Source organism: Cyclopterus lumpus, chromosome 13, assembly GCF_009769545.1.
Source record: "Cyclopterus lumpus isolate fCycLum1 chromosome 13, fCycLum1.pri, whole genome shotgun sequence".
Classification (NCBI taxonomy): domain Eukaryota; kingdom Metazoa; phylum Chordata; class Actinopteri; order Perciformes; family Cyclopteridae; genus Cyclopterus; species Cyclopterus lumpus.
The window spans coordinates 9,052,769-9,074,480 of record NC_046978.1 but is presented as its reverse complement, the minus strand read 5'-3'; the positions used below and the strand labels follow the sequence as shown (position 1 = coordinate 9,074,480).

Genomic DNA, 21,712 nt, shown 5'->3' with positions numbered 1-21,712 from the left:
TACTTTCCATGCAAACGGACATATACTCCACAGCGGCGACACTTGAAATCAAACTATGTGTGTGTATGAGTGTGTGCTCCTGAGCTGAGCCTAATGTTGCAGTGATTTGCTGAGCAGGCAGCAGCACTACGATTCATTCCAAGTATTTAGATGTTATGTGCAGCACTCAATCAAGCTCCAGCAGACACACATAAAGCGTATAGCACATCTTCAGGGTGATAGTGGTGCTGGTTGTTCAGAGGGGGGGTCTTTCAGATGCACACTCTAACTAAATGGTGAATCGCTTCGATTTCCTCAATCATAAACAGCTCACACGTATACACACACTGGGTCATGGAGACGGGGAGGAAAAGACGGGGAGGAAGGAAAAAAGAGGCTGTTGTAAAGGTCATCTCTGTAACCAGTTACATTTTTGCTCCTCCTCAAGAGTTGAGATCTATAAAATGATCAATAAATCTCTTTGAATGTCTCTGCATCTGGGCTGCATGTGATTTAACACCCCGCCTCATCTGCTGCCTGCTTTCTATTCGCCACACTGACAGACCTCGGCCTGCCTCTGCTCACAAATCTTCACAGTTACAACCCCCTCCCGAACCACCCACCCCGAAAATGGCCAGACTTTTACATTTGATGGATATCAGCACTGGTTCAAAGTCTTCTGTAAGGTTCTGATCCAGGACCAGCAGATGATTCCTGGTATAGAAAATGTGTCACCTGTGATCTACAGTGGCGAACAAAGTGTCCTTAGGTGTGGGATTCTTCCTTTCAGGCGGTATTGATTGAAGGAAAGGTGATCTGAGGAGGCCATTAGGAGGATTGAGGAGGGGGGAACAGGCGAGGACTATGATGAACAGCTCTCTAATCATTATGCCCCGTACAGCACTGCCTACAGCATCAGCCTGACATTCAGATTCACACACGCACAAGCAGCAGTAAAGTAAAGTAGGATTAGTTTTGAATTTACAGCAGTGTTGTGTTGGTTTAGATTCTTGTTTGTGCCCATTTTCTGCTGCCATGTTGTTGTGCTGGCTCTGCGTCTGCACCAGTACACACACACGACTGCACACCGCTGATGGGTGGGGCTCTGTCACAATGAGCACAAGGAGACACAGTAATGGCATACGTGCACACAAACACACCGACATTTTGTGACGTCTCCCAGTATCTTCTTGGTCCAGGCGTGTATATTGGTGTCTGGGGAGGGAGGCTGCGTCCAGTAAAATGGGCTAAGTACAGCTGTCGTGAGCACTTTCCTCTTCCTGTCTGTTCTGCACGACGCTGTGGAGCACACTTCCACTTGGGGCTCATCGCAGCGAGCGAGATAAAAGCTGATCAACTCCAGCCGAGAGCTTAATTAAAACAGGGCTGCTATAGCAGAGTGACACCTTTTACAAGATCTTAACGTCTCTGCTCACCGTTACTGCCAATCCAATTATGGCCCAAAACAATAAAATAGACGCATAGAAGGAGCTGCAGCCAATAGGCCGGCATAAAGAAAAAAGAGGGGGAAGCTATTAAAGATAATATGAAGATTTGCACAGTGGACTGCAAAACTTGACTGCGAGGGTTTAATTTTCACCAGAGATGCCAGTGTAAGTGTGCCACACCAAATTGGATTGTGTGTGTGTGTGTGTGTGTGTGTGTGTGTTTTGAGCTGTATCTGAGGGATTCCAGCCCTGCTCTCCCAGCATGGACACAGCTCAGCAGCATCTTGGGGATTATCTTTCTCTGTAGAAGGTCGCTACCTCAATGTCATTAGGCCACAGCTCACACCAATATGCTGAAAACACACCTCTTTTATTTTTAGAGCCAGGTAATTTCCTGTAAGTCCTCTAGTGTGACAGTGTGTCACAGCTGGACTTGTTTGTTATACTTGAATAGCTACTTGAGGAAACTGTGTGTGTGTGTGTGTGTGGGGGGGGGGTATACATGTTCACTATAACACTGAAGGGAAGGTGGTGAGGATGGAAAATAATGAGATTTTTTTTTATGGGCTTTTATTAGTGCAGCTGGAGAATGACAGAAAGAGGGGACGACACGCAGCGAAGGACTGGGGGGGTCGGAATCAAACCCAGGCTGCTGCCAAGAACTCACACTATATGTGTGGCATGCACACTACTGGGTTGGCCCATAATGACATATTGAGACATTATTTAAGGTATAGAAGGTGATTAAGAGGGCAGATGGAAGGTTGGTCCATACTGAATATTTCTTTCTTTTTTTTTTACTAATGAGGGGAAAAAGTTGAAGACATAGGCCACTTGCATGTCTTTTATTTTCCAAGACCTGTGGCTTCCCCTTGACATAATACACAGCTGTAAAGTTTCGTGACTGCATCTTGCCCGATTACGACACTATCTCTGTGACCAAATCCACAGACTGACAGAAAAGAAAATAAACAGCTGGCAAAGTACTCAAAACCACCTCTGTGGCAGTTTCTGCTACAGCAGGTGTCTCCAGTACCACGATGACTCACACACAACTCAATACCAGTGCAGCTGGTAACAATGACAGTATGTAATGGCAGTGCCAAAGATAAGGTAGTGTGATTACTCAAGATTGGTTTCCTTTAAGCCATCTCCCCCAGAGTAAGAGACCTAGAGACCACGAGGGTTCAATTTACCAACACTTTGATCAGAATCAAAACCCCCAGTTGCAACAAGACGTACAGTGATCAGCTTTTCCAGCTGCTTTCTGTATGTTCCAAAGATCTGATTCACTATTCAACTGTATGCCTACTCAGCCACTTTTCCACTCGTACTCACAAAGCGCCAGCAGCTCGCGTACCACATTATCCGTCGTGTTTAGATGGGACTGATGCAATAGGAGACTAAAAGAGAAGACGTTTGCTTGTCTGCCTGAGTGCACGACTTCCTCTCTTCTTCTTCTTCTTCTTCTTCTTCTTCTTCTTCTTCTTCTTCTTCTTCTTCTTCTTCTTCTTCTTCTTCTTCTTCTTCTTCTTCTTCTTCTCACTTTACTTCCTCTCCACTCCTCCTTTACCCGACGCAGGAAGCAGACCCACCTGCTCCATCATGATGCCTCACTACCCCTGTCTGTGCTGTCTCTGTGCTGGAATTGGCAGGAAATCAATCCCACTCTCATCTACAGGCCCCCCTCCCCTTCTTCTCCTCCCTTCACGTCTTACTCCCCCTTCCGGCTGTAAAGTGTCCATTCTGGACTGAGCACAAGCATCAGCACAACATCGTGCCTTATCAGAGCAGGCACAAAGACCCATGGGCACATTGTTCGTCAGTATCGGCCAGCTCCAGTTTTGTCGCACTGTCTGCATCTGCCAAGCCCCCCCAAACACATTCATGACCATCAACAAGACAGAATGAAAACTGGAGTGGCCACCAAAATCAGTTTTTGGGACAAAATGCATCTTTAATTGTCACGGTTAATTACAGAGTGCTATGAGAATGAAAAAGAAATTTAAAAAAAAATCTGCGTTATTTATTATGCAAATGTATTCCATTTTAGAGACAATTAAGTGATTAGAAAGCTGTCGCTCTCTGCTCTCTTTCTTCTCCCTGTGCCTGTCTTTTTCTTTGCTTTTCAGCATATCACTGTAATGAAGCCATTACTTCTTCAAGTGAATTTTAATGAGTTTTTAACTAACATTTTAATGAGCTATACATTACCATAAAGCATGGATTAGGCTAAATTGAATTGTGTGTGTGTGCAAAAGAGAGAGAGAGAGAGAGAGAGAGAGAGAGAGAGAGAGAGAGAGAGACTGTGTATGTATGTGTGTGTTGGTATTGCTTTAGGAAAGAAGTTCATTAAGAGTTAATTATATTGTTTCTCAGGAGCGACACCACACATTTTTCCTGGATCGACCAGAAAAAATCGCCCCCACTGTGGTCCCACTGTCATTATTGTGCTGCCCAGGGGCTTGTTAGGCCAAATTAGAGGTGCTGCTTTGAAGGGGGCTGCTTTCTGAATAGGGACGTTTGTTTAGGCTTATCTAGTGAATCAGAGGTGGAGGCACAATATGTGCTATGCGTTTGATGGAATGCACTGCATTTGTTTACAGTCAGACCCTCTTCAGACTGACCTTGATCCGGCATCCTCTCCTCATCCCCTGTTATGGTGTGTTGTGCCTCGCCTCTTTTCTCTCCACGTTCTCGCCAGAGCACACACACACACACACACACACACACACACCCTGTCTCTTTTCTTCCATCCAAGGCTCTATTAAAGATGCACATTTCATATGATATCGCCACCTGTGATTTCCCCCCACCATGGTATCACCGCCGACCATATGATTCTCTTTACCTTCACTCTTTTCCATATTTCCTGCATCTTATCTGTGAAAGTGACAGTGTTATTTAACATCCCTTGGCCCAGGATTTGCAGATAGGGAGAATGGTGGTGGAGATCATATCGGGCTTGGCCATGGTCTATGGGGGATGATTGGGTGTGCATGTATATGGCTTCATCTGCAAAACCTCATCTGCAGTCTGTGCATAGAAAGCCCCCGACAAGCACGTGAAAGCGAGTGGAGGGGGCGGGAAGCAACGCATTGGACAACGCTGGGGGGATTGGGGAAGAAAAAGAAAGACAGAGGATGACCTCTGATGGTGATATGAGAGAATAAGACCGACAGAGAGAGATGTTGATGAGTTTTGCTAATGATGAGAGTCTCAGTTCTCAGAGGATGTACAGCCTTGGGCACCGCCAGCCAGTCATATTTTCGCAGCTGTTTCTCTGGTCTGACCTGCAACCCCTAAGCGGAGCAATGGAGGGGATATGTGTGAGCCTGCTGAGAGGGTAATTTCTGCATCTGGATGGGGGGGGGGGGGGCAAAGGTTAGCTCTGGCCGGTGGGAGGGCAAATGAGCGAGTCAGACCCGGAGAAACAGCTTGCATCCAGACAAATGGGGCACATCTCCTTTCACAGTTTTGTAATATATAGTGTGGCAATATCCTTCTCCTGCCTTCAGCGTCAACAGTAATACAAAACACCAACGACAGCACATAGAGTGGATTTGGTATGTTTTGTCAAGTGACATATATATTGTCTCTTTTCTCTTAGGGTGAAATTGAAAATGGCGGTATTGTAATAGCACTCTGCCGGATGAAGCGCAAAAAAAGCACTCGGAACAAAATGATATTATAGCTTGGAGCAACCTCTCTACAGCTTTCCGAGGTGTGTGTGTGTGTGTGTGTGTGTGTGTGTGTGTGTGTGTGTGTGTGCATGGTTTATTTTCTAATCAGAGTGTGGGTAGATGGTGGTGGGCCTGGGTGCCAGGGTATGGCCCCGGGCTTCTAGCTGTTGTAATCTCTCTGTCTATGTTTCTTAGCCCCTGACCCAGGAGTATATCTGTGAAAGCACGGCGGGTCTTTCATGGCAGTAAATAGGGAAGGGAAATGTAATAACAACCACGCAAACATCTGCATTTGCAGTATTACAAAAAGATACCACGCCTTGCAGCTTTTAGGAAACATTTCACAGTTTGTCAAGGTTTGCGTATCCGTTTTTGGAGTTGTGTGTCGTGAATGTCCATCAAAGTGATGTGAATGTCAAAACGGAGGACATCAGTCTGTGGCGCAACCTTTGTGAACCAAAGCTAGGTACCCTCCTGTAGGTGAATGCATTTGTCAGCACTTATCTCAGTATGCAGGCTGGACGCTTCAGTCAAGGCTCTCCACTAATCTTACTGACGAGCGGTGACACCCTCCAGTGAGTAATATCTTGGGTGGCAGAAAAGGGTGCACTGTACAAAATATCTCTCCTCACATATCCTTGCTCTGCCACCTCTATGCGACGATGCCGGGTGTTTGCGCTGTCATGTACCTGCATCGGGAGTACTTTTTTTTTTTTTTCTGTGCAGAATCTATTTTAGGTCAGAAAAAAAATATATATATATATACACACACACACACACACACACACACACACACAGGCGTGTGTCCCTAATGGTTGCCGGCATGTCCCTCCCCTGCCAATGTAGGACATCCTGGTTTACAAAGTAACTGTGTGGGTGTCTCCCTTTGTGTTTCTATTTTGGCAAAGACCTCCACTCTCAACCCCTTGGCTGTTTCACAGTTGCACATTGCAAGCTGACTCCCTTCCCCATAAGTTCAAGGTGTTGAAACAGTGCCAGCTGAAAGAGCTGCAAATGTACCAGGCTTTGCCCCCTGCCGGATGCTCCTTCATTTAAGTCAGCCCACTCCTTTGATATTTGGGCAATAAATAAAATACGAGAGGCAAAGGCAGATTAATATTATTCAGATATGGGTTTGTTTTAGCCCGCAGCCAGATTGACAGCTGTAGCAATTGCCAACAGAGGGGTGTAAATGTAGAAATATATACATATTAATAAGCAAGTAAGCAAGACAGCAGAGTTTGGGGCCCGTTGAAACTCCATGGGAGGTAAGATGTTGTCAGTGGAAGAAGAGCGGCGTGTTTCAGGGGGATAGAAAGGCAATTACCTTACGTCTGTCGGATGATTCGGGTCTGAATGCCTACGGGGCCTCAGAGTTGGAGCCGGAGTTCAGATTTTGACAGCAAATACGCCAGACCCACTTGATGGTACACAGATATAAAATGCACCGCATATAGATTAACAGAGAAAAGAGCCATGTTGTGATTTTAATATAAAAGCATTCACTTGCCTTATGATCCCTGAAAGAGGGTATTTGAGCCCACGGAGGTGCCTGCAGGCAACAAGAGATACATGTACATACTGTAATGAAGCAAGGGGAAATGAATGTGTGTGTGTGTGTGTGCTTTAGCAGTAGAATGTTGCCTTTTGATGAAGTTAGGATTAGATAGTGGACTAAAGTGTGTTTAGGTTGGCCCCTTCCCCCATTTCCTCAGAGTGATGTCTTGGTACTAGAAAGTCCCGTACCAACACACAGGTCATAACCCTCTACCAGTGGTGCGTCATCTGTTTGCAACCCAGTTTTTAATCCCATCCTCATCCTGTAGTGTATTTTATTTGCTGGATCGTGTTGCTGGCTCTCTTTTTTCTTTCTGTTTTCACATTTTGAGTATTTATTTAGATTGCCGGGGTAGGGATGCATTTACTGTGACGTACCATGCAATTTTAGATCAGATTAGACTGCATGGCACACGCGCCTTAATGATGCACCTAACGTGTTTTTTTTTGTTGTCACTGTTCCGTTTCAAAGGAAATTGATTATGACAAAATCCCATGGGTGCTATCAGCAATGAATGGAAAGGAGCAATTAAATCCAACTCGATCTTGAAAACAACAGGCTGTGTATGGTCCAAACCTGGCTCTTATATTAAACTGCAGGACTCCTGTTTAAAATACAGAGCCCAGTGGTGGTGGCTGTTATGCCCACCCTGGCCAGGGGGTCCACCATGCTGGATCTGGCTAATTACCTTCGCTCTGACAGGACAGCCCTGCACAACTGAGAGAAAACCTCTCCCTCTTCTGTATTCTCCCCTATTACTCCTTACTAAAGGTTTCATTTGAATTCATGTAACACAAAAGTCCCACTCTGTGCCCCGGTGCATCCCCAGGATAATTGGGTTGAAAGCATCCTCTCTTCCCCCGCCCTGCTTCTCCCTTCTCCTTGGTCTAAATAAATAAATAAGAACACAATGGCTGTTCGGCTTTCTGTAGAGGGTAAGGCGATTGAATGAAAGGATGAGAGAAGCCGGGAGCACAGGGACCAGTTATCCGCTCGTATAATCCTGGCCCTCCCCACCATTGTCCCCAGTGCTACGTGGAATTTACATAAGGACCTGTGGCGCTGTCCTTAATTTAGCCCTCCTCAAGCATCTTCAAACATCCCCCCCTATAAGCTCAGTCCTTTTATCCTTCAGAGGAATCATGTGTCCCTCGCTGGTGCATGGGTGGACGCTGCTGTAGCTAAAATTCCTAAAGTGCTACTCCACAGATTAGATTTATTGGAGATCAAATGGAGAGTGATCTGTTTGAGTACACACAGCAGCAGAGAGCCAGAGCGACCCTGCAGTTTGTCCCTTTAAACTACATTAGGTATTATGCACGTTCACTCATTGGTATGGAAGCTGTATCCTGGTAGTGTGTGTGTTTGTTTGTTTTGCTCTCCTTGTTTAATAAAGAGCTGGTGTTGTGTGTTTTGCTGAGTGAAAGGCTATCTCTGTGATGAAAAGGCCTACCCGAGGGTGATTAGCTACGAGGCCACCGTTATTCACCAGACCACCCTTTTTGTTGTGCATTAGCACGTACCTGATTTGTGTATACGTGTGTGTATGTGTCCATGCTAGTGACGCCGTGTTGCACCCCTCTGAGCTCTCACATGTGAGTGACACCTTGCTTCAGGGCATTCTGTCTCTGTTTGTTCTGCTACCTCCACAGGGACCTCCATTAGCTCCAATTAGCTTTCACTTGTGCTTGCCTTGTCAGATGAAGCTGCACATCCCATTCAAAAAACCACAATGAAGGCAGCATACATCCACGCTGTGTTAAGCACACAACTCAATACATATGAATACATTTTAAATATGGTGGACTTTAACATTTCAGCATTTCAATTCAGTATAATGCTACACAAGCGGCCTCATCCTGAACCATTTCTTTTTTTTATTCTTCTCCTCAGTGCTGCGAGATGACTTCAGACAGAACCCGACAGACGTGGTGGTGGCAGCAGGAGAGCCAGCCATCCTTGAGTGTGTTCCTCCCAGAGGCCATCCTGAACCCACCATCTACTGGAAGAAAGACAAAGTGAGAATTGACGACAAGGATGACAGGATCACCGTGAGTACTTTTACCATTTGTTTTATTACCTATTGAGTATAGCTTCTGTATGGTCTATCATTGAACACATTTGACAGTGTTTTCATGTGTTGGAAGCAAGTAAGGGATCGAAAAATGTGAAGACAGTGAAATTCTGTTTTCTAAATGTTTTATCTGATTTATAGATTCGAGGAGGTAAGCTGATGATCTCCAACACAAGAAAGAGCGATGCTGCCATGTACATCTGTGTGGGTACCAACATGGTCGGAGAGAGGGACAGCGAGACGGCACAAGTCACAGTGTTTGGTGAGCTTTACTCCCCCTGTTCTTAATTTCTGATGATCATGCTTTTTACGGTCATTACCGCATTTCTTTGTCCATATATTGATCGTAGAAGAGATCACAGATGATCACAGAGAGGTCATGTTCAGTCTGACTGATGTACACATAATTATTATGAGTGAAAACTAAGTGAGTTGTCTGATGCATGCACTTTATATCCACACACTGATAAACCCATGGTATTACGTTAAAAAAAGTTATCTATTTCTGTGCCCATCCTGCAGAGCGACCAACCTTCCTCCGGAGGCCCATCAATCAGGTTGTCCTGGAGGAGGAGACGGTGGAGTTCCGCTGCCAAGTACAAGGAGACCCTCAGCCAAATGTACGCTGGAGGAAAGACGACATTGATGTTCCTCGTGGGAGGTATGTACATCTACAAGAATATTCTCAAGAAAATGCTTTATTTCAAGAGAGAGAGAAAGGTTCACAACCTGTGTGTGTGTGTGTGTGTGTGTGTGTGTGTGTGTGTGTGTGACAAACTAATGATAAGTCACACTGCCAGCTCTCACCTGGCTGCCAGGGGGCATGTAATAGCTCTATAAGGCTGCAACGTGTAATGTGCAATGCACATTACACGTTGAGAGTAAAATGACTCTGCACTTGGATGCCCCAAGAGACAGCTCCCACGGCCATGACAGGGGAAGACAGTGTCAAGGCAGGCGTCTGCACAAAGACAAACAGATTCTGAGCTGGACAATTTAAAGTGAGTGACAGGAAAGTGGGCAGGTAGGCTGAAATGTAGACATCTAGAGGAGCAAAAATAATCTGGCCCATTGCAAAGCACACAGAGGCAGCTAGAACGACAGGAGATACAAAGAGTTGACGCGGCCCTCAAGTGTATGTGTACAGGTGCAGCCACTCAGGCGAAATCTTGGCACAGAGGCATAAGACACAGAGAAGATCATCGCTCCCTCCCTTTCACATTTAACCCCATTCAGTCTCGACACCATCGCTGACAGGACACATGCACTCACAGTTGCAAAAACAGAGGCTGATGAAAGAAGGAGGAATACAAGTGTGTAATTTACCGAGAGCACAGTTGCCAGGTGCAGTCTGTCTCACTTTCTGTGAACAGCCACTGATGATGCACTGCAGTGATACTGTTCTCTTCGGGTCCCGTGTGTTGGCCTGTTGCGTCACCGTGAGTCAATAGCAGTGTCGTTGTCAGGAGTGGACTTCAAAGAGACCAGCGCTCTGTCCCCAGCCAACGAGCCAGTCGCGTACTGCTTGGATCACCTCATAAAACATACACTCAGTGGACCTGACAACGCTCAAGGCTAGCTGCAGAGCTGAGCGTGGGCGGGTTGTTTGTGTCTGATAAGGATTCGGTTCACTGGGCAGTTGGACGCGAGCGCCGTGCCAAGGCAAACACATAGAAGTATTTCACTCATGTCTCCGAGAGGGAGTTGGCTCTGGAAACAAGTTCATTTTGTAGACTAATTAACAGATCTGTAACGGAGTAGGATGAGTGTCACGTGCCTAACGGTCTCTCCCCCTTTTTGAAGTTCGTCCTTATTTGGATACACGGAAAATGAACTAAAAACGTGAATAAAAAAAAAGTAATGCTGCCGAAATGAATAAGCGATAAATATCGGAATGTTTTTAATTACAATGTGAGGTCTTTTGTTGTCTCCGCTACACTTAATTCTCCAGTTTTGCTTTGAAGCAGAAAGCAAGCATGAAGTCTGCAATATTCTAATTCTGACGTTTCTCGCTGCCGTTGTGGCGCGCCAAAAATGAAGACTCCTATTGTTAAGTGAGGAACTGTTGCTGCTTTCTCTACTGCTTATCCTCACTAAATAATCATCAAACACGGCTTCTCTCTGACTGACAGAGGAATTGTTTCAAATCCCACGCACGAATAGTTTCCAGTCTGATAAGTGCTCTGAAGAAGAAGAAATAAAACAGCTACTGCAGCCAGTGTCATTCCACCGTGGGCGTCTGTAGCTGTGTCAGCAGTGGTCTTCGCCGTATGGATAGAAGACGACTAAAGATCAAGCTCTCCGATGTGCAAAGGGAAGAGCGTTCTCTGTTTGCTCTTCATCCCAAAAGGTCGCACTGTCCTTATTATTATGGTAAGCTGGAAAAAAGACACTTCGTCAGACCGCTCCCTCTTTACCATCAAAGTGTTTTAACTTGTCTTTGCTGGGCTTCACTGGTCCCTTGACACAGGTTGTGTTCTAGGAAGAAGGCAAATGGAGCCTCAGCTGAGTAAACATGTCTTTAATATGCTCAGTGGCTCCAGCAGCCTCCCAGGCAAACACATGCACACATTGGCACAGAGACTTAAAGCACACCAGGATGGCACTGGCTTCAGTCTCTGTGGGATAGAGGACGAGATAGAGACAGCAAACGAATAGTTTCAATTAGAGACAAAGACAATAATGCTGTTATTTGTTCCTCTGTGTGGGTGTTTTTACTGTGTTTGTAAGAACTAGATTAAAATCCCCTAACAAGCGTATCTCCTCTGGGTCATTAGTCGACAGGCTTTTGTACTGCAATGTAATGAAAAGGTCAATTAAATAGTTTTTAGTGTACGTTATAATCCAAAATTCCGAGAAATATCACTGTGAAACCCTTTAATTCACAGTCTGACACATGTCAAAGTAAATATCTAGAAATGTCAAGGAACAACAGGTGCATTAGTACTACAGGTGCATTATTTATACATGACATCAACTGTTGGACTTAATCTAAATGAGACAATATGTAGGTGAAGCTGTTTAGTTGCCTAAAGCACTGTGCCATTCATGTCTCTCTTTCGCTTAATTGTAGCGCAGCCCAATTAATGAGTGCTTATCCTTGAATCTTATTTGACCGTTTTTCACCCAATGCCAAATTACAGGATCTGGTTCTAAGATACAAAGATCCCAAGTTCAAATGATCATTTTCTTTTTTCTTTACATTGTTATTAATATGAAAGTGTTATGAAATTTCCATTATACATTTTCATTAAGACAACTTAAGAGAGGACTGGAGTCTGTAAGGTGAAGGTGTTAAAATACATGAAGTCCACCTCATATAGAATTAGATATGGGAAGGACCACTAGCCAAGACAGAATAATTACCTGTAGCTGAAAGTAAATCAGCCTATTTGTTGAGATTGCGGTATCGTACTCTCATAATGGCTTTTCTTTTTTTACCTCATTATCCAAATAGGACTATATTTTGCCATCAGATCTGAAAAAAAGAAACCCATTTCTACTTGTTTCATTGTCACACAGAATGTTAACTGTGTGCTGAGCTAATGGATCTCTGAAAAACGTGTGTCTCTGAGGAGGGGACTTAAATTAACCAATACTGAAAAACAATAGTTAATTGGGGATTTTAGTGGGGGAGACCGATCCAAAAAGCACACGTGCACTGGGGACTACAATGTCCCACCATGATGGGGCTACATTTATATCCATCACATGTGATTGTGCGTTTATTATTTGTAAGATTTTCAAAACATCCGAATCATATTAATATCTGTCTTCTTGGGTAAACCACACCATAGCTGCTCCCACATCAAAGAGCCAGGGGAGGAGGACTCCAGAGCTCTCGGTCTCCAAATAGGAGAGTTTTTGACATAGTCTATGAATCCCAGTGAAAAGACTCGGGCAGCGTGTGTTATCTCCCACTGGCTGCCGGCTCAGTGTGTGGCCCACATCTTTCCCCCCTTTGGTTTCCCTCTTGCTCCTCATTTGCTCTGGACCCCCTGTGCCCTCTCCTGCGCCTTATCAGAGTCCCTTTGGTCTCGCAGTCCATCTGTATTCAGGGCCCCTTGTCCCGGTTGACCTCCACAGCAACATTCAGCAGGAAAGCCTTTCTTTCTGACTCAATCCCTTTGTGTGCTCGCATGTGTGAGGGTGTGGGTTTGTGTACGATAGAGGTGAGTGTGGGTCATTCTATTTGAAAGAGCTGTTAAAGCTAGTGTGACAAGAGCGCCTGTTATGCTGACCATCCAGTTTCAGTGATTTCTCACCTCCGCTGCTCAGCAGAATGAGAAGACGGCAGGCTATGGTTCCTGTCTCCATTACTTCCCCTGATATATAAGTGGATACATCTGGTATTTCTGAGAGCGCGTTTGAGAGGGGCTTTGCGAGTGGAATGGAAGCAGGATGATCAGCAGTGTATCTTATCTTGATAGAAATGTTGGTTTTGCATTAATTAGGAAAAGGCACAGCCGATCATTCACTATTAATCAATATCAGTTTTTATCTTTGTGGAACGGCAGAAAAAAAAACATCTCTTCACTGCTAAGAAAGTACAAATGACTACTTCAGCATATACTTTCTCAGTGCTTTTGGTGCATCCTTTGAGTGATCGTGGCTTCCAGGCATCGGCCAATGAGCTGCACTTTTTCTCTTTCTTTGTCTATCTGCAACATTATCCAGTATAACCACTGTGTCTTCAGCAAACCACTGCCGCAACTTTTTCAGTGGCACTGGAGAGAAGTCACAGTTTTAAATGCAAATGTAGGACCCATTTTCTTCCCACAATCCCCCCTGCCTAACCACGAGGGTTATCTGATCTTTGATTAATGTGGAATAAGGTGATGAATTTTAGTCAGACTGATTGGAAGCCCCTGACCCTGCTAAGATGTGAGAGATGCCAAAATAAGTGGAGCTCTCGCTAATGGCCTTACAGAAGGAAGATGAGAAGCGATAATTGGTTAATTGGTTCCCTGACATGGGGGACAAGGCCTGGACAGGTAGACTCCAGCTCTTTTGATCAGGATGTGCTAAAGTAGCAGTAAGATGGTGTGGAAGTGGATCAGACTGTCGGAATGAAATGGAGCAGAGAGGAACTTTGTGTCAGATCAGCCAGGCCAGAGACTTGGCTGGAATTGGTCCCCTGCTGTATCTTGAGTCTGACTCATGTGCTTGGAGCTGGCCCACAACCCTTCTGCCTACAGCCGGCCCCATTCATGTACACACAGAGGCGAGGCAGATAAGATCTCCTCAAGTTGAGTCATTTTGCGGCTAACTATGCATTCAGTCGTCCACCCAACCAAGAGATGAGATTATCTTAATGTGGGTGAATTGGCACAAGTCGGAAGGTGGAACATGGGTGAGTGTGTTCCTGACAGGCACTTTCAAGGCAAATCCTCTAAAGATGATCTGAATGGGTTTTTTGAGATGTAATGCATTTAAAGTTTGTCCAATAAAGTTGTCATCTTTGAACAGCATTCTGCGTGCAGCAAACGCATCACGCTGACAACCCGGAAGAATACTGCTTTGTCTCGGCATTCGCTTACATTCCCATCACTCCTCATCTCTCTGCATGAGAGAATGACTCTGCACATGTGTGGATATGTGTTGGGCGATTGTATACTTTGTCCTTTGTGTGTGTGTGTGTGTGTGTGTGTGTGTGTGTGTGTGTGTGTGTGTGTGTGTGTGTGTGTCTGTGTGCAGTGCCCTCTTTTTTTCTAGTTTGAAAAGGAGGGAGAGTGAACTTGGCTCTCCTATCCTTTCCACAGCCCTTCTACATGTGCAATTACATTCCTTTTCTAATAGAGAACAGAGCTCTACCTCAATCGAGTCTCAATAAAGAGCTACTGTTCCCTTTCTGTGTGTACTCACATATGTGTGTGTGGGGCCACAACTACCTCTTCGAGTATTCCCACTCATCTTGTCATCTCGGCTGATTCCATATAGGAAGTTGATTACAGATTGATTGGGCTCATGTTTCCCACTAATAAGTTATGGGCCAGCCTGAGGTTCTGTTTTGAGAGATTGATGGAGACGGGACCAGGAACAATAAGCATGTTGTCCAGTTTGTGCGCATATGTGGGTCATCCGCACGGCAAGGGCTCGGCCTGCAGGGACCTGTATGAACAGGTGAACAGTTGTGTTTCTATGTTTTGTCACCAGATCTGTAACTCTCGTGCATGTTCTCTCCTGTGGGTCGTTCCCTATCAGTGACTTTTAAGTAAGTTTGCTGCTAGTTCGCGGGCATTTGCACCTGTAGCGTTGTTCTACATAGTTTGAAAAAAAATGTAGGCCAAAAGCTTCCTTTTAGGAGTTGCGTGGCTCTTTGGGTGGCAGTGTCACTTTGTCGTTCAGTCAGTCCACACTGGAATACCTCAAACATTCAGACACTATACAGACATTCATGGTACTGGGAGGAATATACCCTCAACTTTTCATGCAGTGCAAATCAGGTCAAAATTGTCTATTTGTCCAATCATTTGTTTTATGACTAAATACCTCCAAAACTCCCATCAGCCGCAGCTGTCCTTGCAATTGCTAATTAGCAAATGTAAACATGCTAACACGCTAAACTAACAGGGGGAACGCTGGCAAACCGCGTACCCCCTTAACACCAGCATGTTAGCATTGACATTGTGAGCCTGCTGTTGTTTGTTGGCACCGAGCTGGTGAGGTTTTGGTTGTTTGCGTGTGCTGGTAATAAAAGGAGCCTGTTCACTTGCTATCATCACGGTGAGTTAGAGAGTCATGGTGTTTCCCTCAGCCCTGACTTGTCCCTGCCACTCTTTGGCATATGTCTACCTCCTCCTCTCAAGTCAATAGTTCATGTGGAGCTACCTGATCTAACCCGGAGGACGCTCGTTCCCTGGTTTGTTTTTCATCTGACAAACAGGCGTGTCCCAAAAGGTCCCTTTTGGATGCCAGTCCCTCGGTTTCAACAACAAATGTTTTATTCATGTCCCCCACCATTACCTGAACTGTATGCACCCTCTCTCTAGAACAAAGCATTCAGTCATGACATAAATAATCATTATGGCTCCTTAAGTACATGTGTGGATAGGAGGAACTGGCAGTCAGAGTTGAGGAATGTGCTTCAAAAAAGCTGCCTTTGAATGCTTGCTCAGGAAATGTCATAACAGCAGGTTTACAAAAATAAAAAGACAGGACAGATTAGTCTTGCAGCTGCCAATGGCACGCAGCCATCAGTACACCTGATGGTCGAGCAGAGGGGTCTTTCCCACTCTGAGGGAAATGGACCACAGCATACTGTTACTCTAAAGTCATATTTGAAAGTGTGTTTCCATATCTAATGGTCCAATGTATTATCCAGAATAAACAGTTTTTGTGTGTACAAACCTCACAGTTTAAAGTATAACTCAAATCATTTTTCAACTATTCCTCAAAGAGACCAAAACCAAAAATGAATATATCCCTCTAACAAGTATCATCTGTTTAGCCAAAGCCTAATAGAACATATTAGTCTGTGCCATAGAGCTCTATTGTCATCTTCTAAAAGCTATTAACAACACATAAAAGAGTCATACTGTTGCACAGGGTGGAATATTTCGTTATTACCATGAACATGGCCGGGGCAGTTTGTTCTGAAAACAGCTCTGTGAGGGCTAGCGCCATGTTGGTTGTTTTATGTGTTTTTAATAGTTGTTGGACTACAAAAGATACGGTAGCAGAATGCAAAGCATGGATTTAAAGGCTGCAATTAGTGTAGAAATGCTATAGAAACTAATCATCTGAAATAGTCTATAATCATATTGAAATTCTACGCAGGGCTTTTAAATTGGCAAACATAGTGTCAAGCTCCCAGAGTGTGGCCCTTTATCTGTTCATCTCCACCCTGTTCTCGGTGTCTGTGAGTGACAGACGGTGGACAGCAGAAGCTTGTCAGGCTGACACAGCACCGCCACACAGCCACACCGCCCCCGTCAGCTCACTGACACACTTGCCAGGCCAGCACCCCCTCCAATTACAGACTCAGACAACAAACCAGACCAGCATCATCCCCATGTCAACGGCCATGCAATTCATACAGGTCAAGGCACACATATAAGCATCTGCAAACAAGCCTAAACTCAAACATTAGATTGCTGCAGTGGAATTGAAAGTGTGGCCAACTATAGTTGCTGTATTGATTCAGTCAGTTGCTTTACAATGAGAACATGGGGAGGCACAGTGTGCACACACACACACACACACACACACACACAAAGCTCTGAATATGGTTTAAACACATAACAGTACCGTATATACCGTTGATGTGTATGAAACGGAGCGGACTCCAAAGATGGCGGCGTTACAACGTGCACCAACTGTTGCTCTCACTGGAGACGACTGGACATCGCTGGGTACCACAGTTATCTCAGAGTCACAGTTCATTATATTGATCAACTGGGAGCTGCATTCACGTGCTTTGATTGTCATGGCAACAGAAGACAGACATGTTTCAGAAACGTGGACGGAACATTGTAATCATGTTGCAGAGCAGTGGTCCATTTATAATCAAGTCAGAACACTTAGCGGTGACAGAAATATGATTAAAGTCCTTTTGACAAAGTCCTGAACAAATGCAGAAAGGTTATGAGCCACTTAAACTCACTGTTGGTAACTGTTCACCCTATATTTATCTTTCTTTGACTGAGATTCTCTAAAGGAAATCAACAGGCTGTACTGACTAAAGGTCTCCTGCACAGTAAATTACAGCTGTGTACTTTCTTTAGTGCTAGACCACTTAACGTCACTCTACAGGGACCATAACTACTGAACAGAGACTGTAATGATGTTGTCTGATAAAAGACTAATGTTTCTTCTGGTACCTGTTCAGAAAAAAAAGAAAACAGATTTATATACTGTATGTTAACTTGCTGTTGCTCCCAGAGTGCCTGTTGTATTGTTCTGATAACATTACTTTAAAATAAAAGCGTGCAATACACAGGTTTTTAATTCATTATTGAATTTTGCGCATAATGCGATTAATCGCTGTTAATCACAGAAAAAAGCATGACATTAATCGATTACATTTGTTAATCTTTGCCCAGCACTAATATATATATATATATATATATATATATATATATATATATATATATACATACACACACACAGAGAAAGATACATCTCATGAATATTGAAAGAGTTTTGAGGGTTCCAACTGAACGCACATCTCTCTGTGTACTGTGTGTCATTGTTGAATAATGGACAGCCCTTCCCCCACCCCCTTACAAACTCCATTTGTCAGAATGAACCGTTGTGCTTCCATGTTCCTCTCCAAGAAGAAATACACTTCTATTCAGAGTGACAGCTCAACAGGTATAGGTGAAAGACTGAAGCACCTCTTATTTGTCACGGCGTCAATGTTTGTCTAAATTGACAGTATTTGCATTCAATGCAGCTTCAGTTTCATGACGTTACGTCTTTGTCGACAGGTACGAGATCAAGTACGACAAGGACGACTACGTGCTGAGAGTGAAGAAGGCTTCCATCAACGACGAGGGCGCGTTCACCTGTGTGGCAGAAAACCGCGTGGGCAAGCTGGAGGCCTCCGCCACTCTCACTGTCAGAGGTACGAAATACATTTTTGTCTTTGTGATTTCTTTCACGTTGGCTAACACGTCGCAACACTTAGAGAAGTCATGAGCCGCTGAGGTCATTGTGCATGTGCACCAATATGAGCTTTGGATTTGCAGTTCACTCCACAGGGTCGGTCCCCGTCACACAAATGGGAATCCAGAATGCTGACTCTCATGGTCAAGAAAGATGTAGACATGTCTATGAATGTGTTTAATTATTTACATTTCCAAGTGCACACGTTGACCCACTCTGTCACCCGTCGCTGTGGTCTGCTAGCCACGCCATCCTCCATGCTGCAACCAGCCAGTCCGCAAAGCCATTTCACAGATTACTGGTGCACACCGCCAGTCCCACACCTGGGGTTTGCGAGGTTAATAAAAACATTCTAACCATAATTCTCCTATTTTCACCACTCTTCTTCCCATTAAACCCCAGTGTTTAAGTTTCTCCGTGGTGCGTTTTAAAGCGACACAAGGTGCATGAGGGAGATAAAACAAGCTCCGGGTTGGAAGGTGGATTTGTGAAAGTAGCATCTTAGCGTGTACTTGACGCAGACACAGAGGAATCACTGCGAACTGCACCAACTCTTCTGGATAGAGAGCGGGTTTCAGAAGCCCCAGTTTCTGAATGAAATCCACTTGCTTTCTTCACTTTTAAATCTCTTGATCTCTCTCTTCCTCTTGCTGTCTTTTTTCTGCTCTGTCCATCGGCACTAGTGATGAACACCATGCCATTACAAACACACACCATCAGTAGAATTGTAGATTCCATTAATGCAGACAGCGAAGGTCCAGTAGTTTGTTTGTCTCGGATGAGTGGAATTGGCTGCCCCCGCATGCATTTAAATGCAATACAGGATGTTTGAGCACCAGGGGGCGCTCATACCAGATTGCCTTCAGCATTCTGTGTCAGAGAAACCGAGGCTTTGAGCTTCTCACTACATCTGTCCAGTTGGCAGTGGACAAAAGCTACTGGATCCTCTCTGCCAGAAATGTGTTGGCCCCAACACAACATGTCATCCATTCTGACTTTGATTTCTTTTTGTCTTATTTTATTTGTTTGTCTTTTTTTTTTACATGTGTGTCTGTCTTTATTTGTTCCTTTTGTGTATCCACTCCTCCATTGTTGTGTCTCCAGCTCGCCCTGTCGGTAAGTACCCATCCTTCTGATTTGATTCCATCCTGCATGCCCCCTCCATACACATTATTGTATTTGACTGCTTGGCAATCAATTACCCTTGATTTGCCATGACTGCATTTAACTAACACATGTGTCACATCACATTGTGTACCCTTCGAATTATTGTTTGCACGTAGTTTTGTAGTCTGTGGAGATTTTACAGCTGGATTACTAAAAACACTAATGGCCTATTACACCAGGTCTGTTTGTTAATTGGATGTGACGCATCCCGAGCCTAATCAATGTAGCTGATTGGAGTCAAAGCTCCAAGGGAACACTTAATTTGAATATGGATTCTATGTTTTCTGAGTATCCATATGTTTTGATCTACATAGAATATATCTCAATCTTGATCAACATCAACATGATGAAGCAACATTTTACATAAAGAAAGCATTATTTTGTTTATATGTTTAAATCTCACAGTGTAAACAACAGCCACACAATATACCTAATTATTGTCTTTGCCAATTACACATAGTTTTTTGTAGGTTTGTATTTTTATCAATTACTTGACATCAACCGGCAGCTGGATCTCAACAACACCATCCTACAGCACAGACTTATCAAGTACATGAACTCAAAGTTTTCGTTCCCAGTGTAGCACAGAACTGCTCTCTGGATTTTAAACAGTCCCCTTTACAATAACTGAGTGGGCTGGCAGTCTGAAGTCTCAGACATTGTCGTCTCATATGGTCCAGGACGTGTTTAACTTGCAATTCTTGAAGCCATCTGGGGATTTCTGGAACACAAAGCTGAGATCTGTTTGTTTTGGACGAGCTTCTCTCCTTCTGAGCCCCATGACACCGAGCTGGGGATCTCATTGTATTTCCCATATGGATTGGAGGATGGTCAAGGCAGAACCACATATGATACACTGAAGATGGGGGAGGAAGTGAGTGCAAATGGGCATCTGCAGAGAAAGGTGTGCTTTCTGAGAGTAGAAACAGGAGGAATGCAGGAACAAGAAACATGCGTCGGGACAAAGAAGGGAGAGGAAAAGAATGGCAGTATTTGTCGAGACAGGCTTGACTGGCAGAAAAAAAACCCGACACTGCCGGTAGGACTGGTTGCCAAAACAGCAGTGGATGTTCTGCGATTGTCAAACGCTCAGCTTTCAAGAAGATGGAGTAAATTACACATTTACTCTGCCTGTGGGAAGAGACGCTAATTGCCGTTGACTTCTGAATAAAATATGATTGAACGTGGGATTTTAAAGGAGGAAGAAATGCTTCTTAGTTTGTGTGCCTGTGTGTACTGAATGGATGTCTTGCTCTCTGTCCATTCGTTCTTTTCATCCTGACTGCTGTTTTAATGCGGAGCCCTCTCCAAGCCAGGCAGATGTGGCTTGTCATGAATTAAATATGGACGCGTGATCATGTGTTTCCTCAGGAGGGGACAGGAAGAGTCCTCTCACGTGTCATTAAGGGTCTCTGAATCAAAAACAGGGCCAGTGTGAGTTGGCCCTGAGCTGTGAAACTGCCACTGTTACTTTCTCTTGATTTGAGTTTTTGATCTGTTCTTCTGTCGGCCTCCCGTTCCTTTTTAAGGTCCATGGCCCTTTGCATTTCACACAAGTATTTAATTATTTTTCCAAGGTAATTCTAAATATAGAAAGGGAGATTTACTAACCACAAGGAAAAGCTAACAAAACTACAGCTTTGATAGATATTGTGGATATTATGACCTGGTTGCAGTTGTTTGAATAGTCGAGTACAGAAAACATACTTAATTAGGGTATATCAGTTACAAAAAGATGGATAATGTATCTAACAATTAGTTTTTGTTTTTGACATCCAGCTGCAAAACTTCATCTCTACAAGCAAAAGCCAATTATTAACCTCAAAACCATTCACAAAACTTAATTCTGTTTGACAGCTTCACTGGCGATGGACATTAGTTTGGTAACCTCTTTTGTAGAAATTAAACTGATTGTGTGTGCATCACCAGTCTATGATAATGTGGAAAATAAAGGAGGTACTGACAGAGAGGGTGTGGGAAAGGACAAGGTCGGGCGCAGCAGTGATAGGGAACGCTCTGTAAGGTGGTAAACCATATTTTTATTTTTTAGCGAGTAGTTAGTAATGCAGTGTGTGGGATGGAACAGTGCAGAGGAAGTGGAGGGAGGGAACTGAGTCCTTGCCAGAGCATGATTTAGGAGCTCTGTATCAGGCCCAGCAGTGTGAGAGCCACAAGATATCCAAGCTGCAGAAGG

The 21,712-nt window shown here is 44.3% G+C and overlaps 1 protein-coding gene across 1 annotated transcript in view; it reads left to right on the top strand.

Annotated features, from left to right (window-relative positions):
* Window positions 1–21,712, top strand: part of robo2 (roundabout, axon guidance receptor, homolog 2 (Drosophila)) — a 147,784-nt gene that overhangs the window by 84,458 nt on the left and 41,614 nt on the right. The window contains exons 3-7 of the mRNA XM_034549008.1: window positions 8,562–8,719; window positions 8,884–9,004; window positions 9,265–9,403; window positions 18,174–18,310; window positions 19,456–19,467. Of these exons, the coding sequence (XP_034404899.1) occupies window positions 8,562–8,719; window positions 8,884–9,004; window positions 9,265–9,403; window positions 18,174–18,310; window positions 19,456–19,467 (567 nt within the window). The remainder of the gene's footprint in view (window positions 1–8,561; window positions 8,720–8,883; window positions 9,005–9,264; window positions 9,404–18,173; window positions 18,311–19,455; window positions 19,468–21,712) is intronic.